An 11,082-nucleotide genomic window follows, 5' to 3' on the forward strand; every position below is an offset into this window, starting at 1 on the left:
AATGGGACTCTTTCGAATATAGACGATTTATATAGCCCAACTGCTACTAGGTTTATTTGGGTACGATTGCTGAGATCTCAAAGATACAGCCATGCGGCATAATAGTAAAATATTGCACTGGCATGTTAATAAATCCATAGGGAATAGTCAACCTAAACTTGTCCCAGTTAAAGAAAGGAACAGGGCCACAATTACTGATGAGGGAAGAGCTAAAGAGAGATGGGCAGAGTTTTTTGAGATTGTGCGGAGACGGGATAGAGTTACAGTAAAAGATTTTGAAAAGAATAAAATAGTTTATGATACTTTTGACGTGAAGTAAGAATTATATTGTGAGGGAGAACTAGTGAAAGTACTTAAAAGATAAGAAAATAATGTGGCTCAAAGTGTTGATGAAATGAGATTCAAGGATACCGTCTCAAGCCCATAGGAGATACTTATTAACTTTTTCAAGTCCAAGTTTGGTGAGCCCATGCCACCAAACTATTGTTTTTATACTAGGATTAGAGTTTCAAGGTGTTCAGAAAAAAGTTTCTTGAGCCTGTTTCAAGGCCCTTCCTTGGGATTTTTCAATTTTATATTGCGTAATGAAAACCCTGCGACTCCAGGATAAGTTTCAATTCAATTGAAAAAAAAAATTCAGTCGTTTTAGAGTCTCGCTGTTTGTGCCCTGCCACTGCAATTTTTTTTGTACACTAGGTACCCTGTGGACCAGGCATTAATGTTTTTTTTTAAATCTTAAGCCCATTATTAGGCCCCCTAACACACTAGCCCTCTTAACAAAAGCGTGTGGTTTCCTTGGCCTAAGGATCAATCTCTGAAAGTTCAAAGTGAATTGGATATAGCACCTGCCTTTTTGACTATAAAACTTATCTCTAAAAACAATTAACCATTGTATACATTAGGACTCTTGCCCCTGGGACTGTATGGATCACATCGTCCCAGAATGCATATTAATTGGACTTTTATAAATAAAAATAGTTATCTGAAAGTGAGATCCAACGAGTTATATATATATATATATATATATATATATATATATATATATATATATATATATATATATATATATATATATATATATATTATTCTCAAAACTTTTATCAGATGGGTTGGGGGAAAAAGGGTGTGGGGGGCTAATAGCGGTCGGACGTCTTTTGACTCTTAAAAAGTGAGCTAGAACTTACAGTTTCAAATCATATTAGCCCTTCATGAGGTTTATACGAGCATCCCTTCCATCTGAACCATATTTGCCCTTAGGGCATAACTTATAACGCCTGCCCCCGGGCCCTGGAAGGTTTTGTCAACACCGGATTTTTTTAATCTAACTTTCAAGCTTCTGTTAAAAACAGGTCTATCACAAATTTTTATTGGACGCATTTGGGAACAAGGGCGTTGGGGGTGGGGCTAGTTTCCCTCTAATCTCTTTTTCGACTCTTATAAAGTGAGCTAGAACTTTCATTTTCCAATTAATGATGCTCTCTGAAGCTTATAAGAGCACCCCTCCCATAAAAACCTTATATTTGACTTTCTATAAAATGACCTTCTCAAAGGGAAAAAGAGCGTGGAAGGGGGCTAGCTAACCTCCGATCATTTTTGACTATTAAAAAGTGAACAACAACTTTCAATTTACAGTCAAATAAGCCCTCTCTGGTTTTTACGAGCCTCCCTTCCATAAGAACCATATATACACCATCTAAGGTGTATACATCTAAGGTGTATGATAAAAATAAATCATTTGCTAGTCATTTAAAACTGGTTTTTTCTCGGCGAAGTAGGACAAATCCCCCACCCGAGAAAAATACACCAGATTTTTTTAAGGGAGAGGGGAGAATCTAAACAGTCCCAGAATTGAGAGAAGCTACGAAAAGAAAATTTAGACTCATACTAGATCAGTTGCTTCTCGTTATCAGCAATGCCTTGAACAAATTTTAAGAATAACTGTCGGAAAACGACGAAGCAATTCATAAAGATTTTCATGTGTTTTGCATATGCAAAGTATATTGACAGAAGCTGTTTTTATATTTACTTTAAATATTCAAATATATTTTATCTTTCTTCTAAATTGGAAAAAAAAAAACTTACGGAGCCTATGAGTAGCATTTTTCTAAGTTTTTTGAAATAAGATAGTGTTCCAAACCGTTGTATGCCACGCTGCAGCATTTCATTTGTTGTTACGATATGACCAAAGACAGCCATGTCAACAGCTCTATTGGTAGCTGATATTTCTGGTTCATTATTTGATAGCATAGTCTGAAAAATACAAACTGAAGATTTCTTAATAGGATTACTGTGCATGCCTGTAACAAAGAGTGCACTATATTAAGCTTTATTCACGAAAAATTAACTAATCTAAGTTTTGACTTGCCTGAGTTTTATCCGATAATGATTATGCTTCTGCTCATATGACTTATAGATGACATGAATATTTATGAACTATCGTACCACCACTGTCTTTGAAATGAAGAAGCTTAAAATAAAGATTTTTCGACTGATTTACATCGATTGGCTATTTCTGACTTTTCACTGGATAGCTTTTTGGCCCCGTTGTGCCAAAATTTACTTGTTTGCAGCCCGAAATGGCAAAATATGGCATTTCACTGTGGAGCAATCTTTTTGCTACTTAAAAGAGGACTGAAAGTTTCAAATCAAATTCGAATAAGCATTCGATACTCTAGAGCTGTTGGTTTGATACAATCACCCCAGAGAGAAGAAAAAAAATATAGCACCCGTAATCATCCTTCTCACAATCTCAGGACACAAAATTTGGCATTTTATGTCATATTAGCTTAAAACATATGGAATAAGTTGTAATTCCATCAACCTGATAGGTTTTTTTGTTACTCTTTTCCCTTTATTCAGGCTCGCAATTTTCTCAGGCTCGCAACTTGGGTGGGTACCTTTAAGTTTAATGAATTTAAGATATTAGGATAACTATAATATCGAATTTTTATGTATTTTTATTATCAAAACCCTTTTTTTAGAGTTTTCATAACGTTAACACACGAGTCACTCCATATATCAGTTTGTCGCTACGGACTGTTTAGGGAACGAAAGGTTTCTCGCATTTATCAACAATTTGATAAGGTCAAAATAGCATAAAGGTCATACTTACGTCAATCACATTCAGCATAGCATGATGATGACTAACTGTGACAAAGCGATTGATCTGCGGCTGGACTATGAAAGAACCCCCAAATCTTTTTACAAAATTGCTTTGAATGGCTAGGTCAAGACTCTTCGCTATTAGAGTGGTCGACAATGGAGACGTAGCATTTGGAAAGACCTCTCTGAAATGGTATTAAGCACATAAATGACATAAATCATGTTAATGCATCGTTTTGGCGGAGGCAGAACGACCTATTATACATTATTTGGATTTTGCAAGAAAGCAAAAAATCAAAGGGTATAGGTTAGCAAAGAGAAAAACAAAATATTAATGCAATCTTGACATATTTATTCACCTTTATCTCGTTTGATATTGGACAATCTAATTTAGTAAAAGAAAGGAGCCAGTCTTCATTTATTTTACTTCAACGTCTGCAACATTCTTATGGAAATTAAACTATAAACTAAATTATAAATCATTTATTCACGGTCTGTCTTTTTCGCACCACAGCTTGTACTGTTTGTAAGTTCAATAAGTGACTTCTTTGAAGCACAAGACAAACCTTTGAAACAGGCTTGGATATCTAAAATCACCTTGATCTTTTACGATATTAATTTGAAGAATTTTTCCAAAAAATAACTTTTATAAAGAAAATTAACGAGCTCTATTAAACCAAAAAATAAGTAAAAATAAAATCGAATGATCTACTAAGCGTAAAACGACCACAAATCACCATCAACAAATAAATGAACCTGAAACGAACAGAAGTTACAATAAATAACGAAGTCAAACTCAAAACGAGAAGAAATTAACGTGAGTAAGGCTGACAACCCCCGTACCTTCCAAATCAATATTCCTAGAAAATTAATAGATGGCTCATGTCCTTGGAAATCACAAATTCTAGTGCACTTTTGAAATAACTAAAAAGATCGTGCTACAGAAAAGTGGCGTTCTCCTATTTTATAGTACATAACTACAATTTTGACCAAAAAATGGCTAAGTTGTTTTGATTAAAAATTCTGACATAGCCAGCCGATTTAAAGCTACTAAAAGACTATGTACTTCCAGCTTCCCAGTTTAAGTAATTCTGAAGCTTCAGATACTCTGACTGTATACTCTGTTTCAGGTTATATAAGCTTCCCAGTTTCAGAGGCAGTACAGCCACGTAGTGGCACATTCCATCCCGAAGAGTCACATAAAATCACTGTTTATACAAAATAAGTGGTTAATTTGACATGTATTTTAATGCATGGTTTAATTTGTTTGATTCAGATTATGTTTGATAAAATTGTGTATATTGAGGTATAATTGGAATAAGCTGTAATGGTTTGATTCTTGGAGGGAAGGTGCCTGATGCATCAAAAGAACATTTTACGCCCAGATTTTCTTACTTTCTATTGGATTCAGGTAAATATAGAACATAGTAACTTTGTACAGTGAGGTGTAATTTTGCATCAGCTATTGTGGTGGAGAGTCGACTGATTCTTCCTTGGGGAAAAGGGATGCCTGATACATCATACAGCATATCTTACACTCATAACTTCTAAATTTCTGTTAGCATTCAGGTAAATATGGAACATAATCAGGGGAAGGGAAGTAAAAATTAATCTCTTATTTAGATTAAGCCTACAAGTAAGTGCTGCAAAATTTGGGAAATATTTTCAATTAACTAAAAGAAAGCACACGAAATGTATTAACTAAAAATTTCTTAAATTAATTTCGGCTACATCGGTTCATGACACCCTAAAAAGGATGAAAAGTTTATTTTCTCCGATTGATAATTAACTTTCAGTGGGAGCAGACTGAAGTGTGAGAAGATGTAGGGGACTTTGACGAAGATAACCAACTCAAGAAGAAAACTAATTTTTGGGTTTTCCAATTTTACAAAACTGGTATTAATTTTTTGTACGAAAAACTCGTTTTTTCGCTCATTCCCTTGATAATTTCAAAGCATGTGTGACAGCTTTTACCAGAGCAACCAGAAAAAAAAAAAAAAAAAAAAAAATCGTGAGCCCTTTTCGTTACCAAAATTCATAAATTTCATAGATTTTCAGCACAGATGTTTATTACTCAACGTTCAGGAAAGGTTAGATTCATCTACAAAAAAAAATGTACTAAAAGATTTATAAAAAACAAAATAGCTTGTGTCTCAACTATCTGCCAAAACAGATAACCATTTCAAACCAAACGCTAACGAACTACAAGCCCACGAGAGAGTAAAAAAAGGAAATAACAAAAAAAGTGATACATAATACACCATCACAGTGTGCAGACACGGCAAAGAAACCCCCATTAACAGACACAAAAAAGAAGAAATACATTTGGTTTTAGTGGTTTCACACGTTCATTTCCTTTTTTCCCCTTTTATTCTGAACACAAAACAGAGCTTTTCAAGACTTATCTTGACAGATATTTATTTCACGGCTTTAAAAAACAAACACTAACACCAAGGAAGAACATTTTGAGATTATATATTGTGTTTTACCAACTGATACTGCCTCATTTCTGCAGAATACTGTAAAACAGAGATCCAGTAATTAGAGTTCATTTGTACGGGGGTTAGGTAGCACGAGGGTTCATTTAAATGGGGTTCAGGTGCTCGGAGGCTCAATTACATGGGGGTCCAGTTACACGGAGCTTCAGTTGCAATAGGGTTTATTTCCACGGGGGTTTAGTTGCACGGGGGCTCAGTTACTGGGGTTCAGTTGCCTAGAGTTCAGTTACACGAGAGCTTAGTTACACACATCAGTTGCAAGAGATGCTTTTAAAAAGGATTTCTCTTTTTGTCTCAGGCAACATGATTTGGACGCTATTTCTGTCTCATATAATTTTTCTCCTTCAAATTTGTATATTAAGCTATATTTAGCACAAAGCTAAGATTTAAAACTACTATGATTAAAGTAAGAGACTTGACTCACATAATTGAAAGATAGGATCCCATAGAAGGTGAACCAACGTAGCCCGTCGGGATTTCTATATACAGTCCAAACTCCAACCAAAACTAGCTAATTTGAAAAATGAAACCAAACCCCTTTTAAATTTTTATGTTATAGGTGAAGTTTAAGCTGGCTACGTCTAAATTTTTGTCTTGCAGTATCACAAAAACTACGATGCAGGTGGGCAGTTAGGAAAAGTGACACCAAAAGTCGAAAAAACTCACCCTGTGTTCGCCTTTGTATAAATGTCCGTTGACGTTACTACAGGTGAATCAAGCTCATGTGTCAGCTCAAAATCAGTCCAATTATGAAGATGTGTTACAGGTCTGGATTGAAGCAAGAATATTTTTCCCTAAAAAAGAACGGATAGGGAACGTCAATTATAAGTTAAAGATATATATATATATATATATATATATATATATATATATATATATATATATATATATATATATATATATATATATATATATATATATATATATATATATATATATATATATATATATTATCATAGGCAGTACAATAGATCTGACTGAGCAAAGAGCGATATGGGGACAATGTATTATTTAATTGTTTCTGTTTTCTGTTGCTGTTGTTTTTTTTCTGACCAGGATACTTTGTTTTCGAAGGGGTTGTCGTAGAAACTTCAAAAAGGGTTCATAAGAATAAAAATTGAAAGTTCTAGTGCAATTTGAATAGTTCGATTATTTGAATAGTCGAAAGTGATGGGAGGGCAACTAGTCTCCCCATACCACACCCATCATTTCTCAAAACACATCTAATCAAAACTCTGAGAAATCCAATTCTTTCAGCAGAGTAGAACGGTCATTAAGTATGTCTTTGAGAATGACAAACCCTCAAAGCCCTCAGGGCAATGGCTGTAAGTTATGCCCCAGGGGCACATATGGTTCTTTTAGAAGTAGTTATCGCATAAACTTCGGAAGGATTTCATTAAATTCGAAATCAGAAGTTCTAGGACCACTTCTTAAAAGTCAAAGTTATCACAGTGCAACTAGCACATCCGATAGAAATATTGAGATAGCCATTTTGTTTTGAAAAAATAGCCCAACAATCACACAAAAAGGTCTTCAGGGTTAGGAAAAACCCCAGAGTCTTAGGGCAAGGGTTGTAAGTTATGAACCAGGGGCATATAGAGTTCTTGTGGAAAGAGCAGTAACGTAACGAGGTTTATTTTATTGGAAATGTAAAGTTCTAGTTCCCTTTTAAGAGACAAAAGTAGGGGAGGTCAACTAACCCCCCCCCCCGTACACCCTCTTTTCTCCTAACATATTCTATCAAAATTATAAGACAGCAATTTGTTCAATATAGTCTAGCTATAACTACAGCCTAGCTACAGTAACAGTCAGCACAAAACAATACCTCCAGGGTGGATACAACCCCCGGAGCCCAGGGGCAAGGGTCGTAAGTTATGCCCCAGGGCATATTTGATTGGGGCTCATTTGATTGGAAATCAGAAGGCCTAGTGCCCTTTTTAATAGACAAAAGGGAACGGAGAAATCACAACTCCAAAGCCCATCATTCACAAAAACACATCCGATCAAAATTTTAAAAGAACTGTTTTGTTCAGCATTGTTGGAAAGTTCAGTATTTGTGTCTTTGGGGATGTCAGCCTCCCCAGGTTTACCGACTCTTGAACATGCAACATATAATTGTCCATGGGAAAAACAATCTGTATTCAGATGTATACCTCATTATTCTAATGATTGCCCTTGAGCTTTGTTGATGGTGATTGCTAATCGAACATTCCCCGTGTCCCCGTCGTCATTTATATATGCTTCGCGACCCCCCAAGCCCCCGCGCGCGCGGAAGTCGTTACGCGCCACCCCAACACCTAGTTTGTGGGGAGCTTCGCGCCCCCCAAGCCCCCCCGCGCGCGTAAGTCGTTACGCGCCATATTAGTTACGCGCCATTGTAGTTGTGTCCCTGTGTCCCACCTGTGAATATAGATAGATTTATATATGTGTTTCAAACTACGTAAAAATTGCGAATATACAACATTCTTGGCTTTCCCACTACTGGGAGCTTTCCGTTTCCAATTGCCAGCAATTGATCTGAAAATGTTTGACCAGAGTCATCGTTTTGCAATCGGACACGCATATTTGTAGTTAATTTTAATATTTTTACGTGTGCCCATAAATTAGAATTTTTCAGGCAAGCATTCATTTCGTCTGCAGGAGTTAAACTACGTAAAAATTGCGAATATACAACATTCTTGGCTTTCCCATTGTCTGTGCATATACAAAACCGTATGTACTAATAATGACGTCATATGCAAACGCTCTTTTTACAAAGAAACAAACATGCATACACACAACTCGTTTTTATATAGATAGATAGATAGATAGATACAATACAAATTAACTGCGTAAAACTTGCGAATATACAACATTCTTCGCTGTCCAATTGTCGCTGCATATAAATAGATTGTCAGGTTTACCGACCCTCGAACATGCAACGTACAATTGTCCATGGGAAAAACAATCAGTATTAAGATCTATACCACATTTTTCTAATGATTGACCTTGAGCTTTGTTAATGGTGATTGCAAATGCTAATCGAATTGGGAATTGCAATCTTTTAAATTGAAAAGGCAGATCCGTTGGAATCATGGGAATGCGAGGAATAAGAACAACCTCACCCTCAAAAGGCCCTGTCAAGATTGTGGCCTCTATTAGGTTTTCCATTGTTTTTTTTTACGGCAAGTCGCGTGCCATTGCAAAGCTTTGGTGGGTTGATATTTCTTAAAAGTATTATTGGTACGCCTATTTTTAGTTGTAGCACGTGTGGTGGAAACCCTGAAAGATCTATGGAATTTAAAAATTCAGATGGATAATTAACCGCTTCATTTGGTTCCAAAACTGTGTCGACTGACTTGTAAAGGGCTGCCTGGTCTCGAATCTTGGTCAAAACAATATTGTTGATTTCGTGGACGTCTATATTTTTGGGTGCGAGAATCGCTCTTTCACTTAGCCATTTATTATTTTTATAATTTTTTAGAATATTCGGGAATACTTTTTCAATCAATTCATTTTTGGACGTCACTAAATTACAGAAATCAGCAGGTAGTTGTATACGTCCTGAAATTGAGTCTACTGGGAGCTTTCCGTTTCCAATTGCCAGCAATTGATCTGAAAATGTTTGACCAGAGTCATCGTTTTGCAATCGGACACGCATATTTGTAGTTAATTTTAATATTTTTATTAGAATTTTTCAGGCAAGCATTCATTTCATCTGCAGGAGTTGATCTAGGTATTATAGGTAATGTTTGCCTGAAATCTCCCGCAAGCAATATTAATGTGCTGCCAAAGGGTTTCGACTTCCCCCGCAAATCTTTCAAGCATTGATCCAGAGCCTCGAGCGATTTTTTGTGTGCCATTGTGCACTCATCCCAAATAATAAGTTTGCATTGCTGCAATACTTTACCCATCCCAGATGATTTGGAAATATTGCACGTGGGAGTTTCTGTAGAATGCAAATTCAGAGGCAATTTCAAAGCGGAATGAGCAGTTCTTCCACCAGGCAGCAATGTTGCGGCTATTCCGGACGACGCAATTGCCAACGCTATATCATTTTTTGATCGAATTGATACCAGAATCAGTTTTATCACAAACCTTTTACCAGTGCCTCCTGGCGCATCCAAAAAGAAAATTTCTCCAACGTTGTTATCGACACAATGCATTATCGTATCATAAATGTCTTTTTGTTCCGACGTTAACTTGGAAATGTTATTTTGTACATACGACAATAGATCACTCGTACTGTAACTTTGTTCACGATCCAATTCTACACATGTCGAAACAGCAACAATACGGTTAGGTGAAGGCATTCCCAAATCCTGAAGAGGTTTGTTTGCCATACGTACGCACAAATCTTCTATAATAACTAAAGTGTAGTTATAAATTTCTGATGTAAAATCAAAAGTCATATCTGACGTCTCTAACTGTTTTCGATGGAGTATATCTTCAGGCATTTTTGACTTATATTTTTCCCATAACTCTGTAGGAGCTGATGGAGAGCAAGTTGTTAAAATGATGCCAAACAATGCACGAATTTGACTTGGGGTTGACGTTTCGCACGCATCATTGATGCAGTTATCCCAGTGTTGGTCATTCTCTAATAAATTCAGAGCTTGGCATGCACTACGGTAAGTGTCATGTATAGTACCGTTTACAGTTCTCAAATACTCAAAGGATGTCGGACCGGGTACATTCACCAAAAGCAGGCGTAGAAAGAAGCATTCATGTTGATTTCGGTGAACGGTGCAGAGTCTTCCTATCGTGGTATCTTTGAAGATGGTAGGTTGGCCGTCGACTGACTTACCCTGTTTTCGACGTTCAAATACTTTATTTTTAGTATTCCACGTGTAATACGAAAGTACTTCAGTATACAGCAGTTTTTTTGCAAAAGAATCATTTTTGCAAAGCGAAAAAAAGCTGTTAATTTTGTATCTGGTGGATTCAGGGCTCTTTGTTGCACGTTGGTTTCCGAGAAATAAACACGTTGACCATTCTGTAAATGTACCGCTAAGTGAACAACAGCTGGACTACGTTCATGTATCGGAAATGAAAGAATTCGCCAAACAGCTTCATTACTGCTTATGTATCTTCCAGCCTGATATTGTACGATTTCGTCGAAATCTTTGATTTCGGGCTGCAAGCCAAAAACTGCCATGTCACTGCCTTTGTTGACGTATTTACATATGTATTTGATTGCCTTTACGGAGTTACAGTATTCAACGTTTATGTGTGCATTAAATGTTTTTGATAATAATGGGGAATATGGAACAACCCACTGGTTATCTACTTCGATGGTGGTACCGTTACGCTTCTTTATTATTGCTGTTTTACCGCCATCTTCAGTAGATCTTCTTCTATATTGTGGGTAACCATCATTGCCAGTAATTGTGTTGGATACTAAAAGTCGAGGATATTGCTTTGTGCACCTTCCTTTGGCCATGCATGGTGAATTTTCGTTCAGTGCACCGCAAGGTCCATGTATCATATTTTTTACAATAAT

General features: G+C 36.3%; 1 protein-coding gene across 1 annotated transcript in view; it reads right to left on the reverse strand.

The window, feature by feature from the left end:
* The window catches only part of LOC136036178 (uncharacterized phosphotransferase YvkC-like), a 142,161-nt gene that overhangs the window by 40,387 nt on the left and 90,692 nt on the right, over positions 1–11,082 (reverse strand). The window contains exons 16-18 of the mRNA XM_065718246.1: positions 6,267–6,394; positions 3,113–3,287; positions 2,083–2,250 (exon numbers count right to left, since the gene is read on the reverse strand). Coding sequence (XP_065574318.1) covers positions 2,083–2,250; positions 3,113–3,287; positions 6,267–6,394 — 471 coding nt within the window. The remainder of the gene's footprint in view (positions 1–2,082; positions 2,251–3,112; positions 3,288–6,266; positions 6,395–11,082) is intronic.

This window comes from Artemia franciscana, chromosome 15 (genome assembly GCF_032884065.1).
Source record: "Artemia franciscana chromosome 15, ASM3288406v1, whole genome shotgun sequence".
In the NCBI taxonomy this organism is placed as follows: Eukaryota; Metazoa; Arthropoda; class Branchiopoda; order Anostraca; family Artemiidae; genus Artemia; species Artemia franciscana.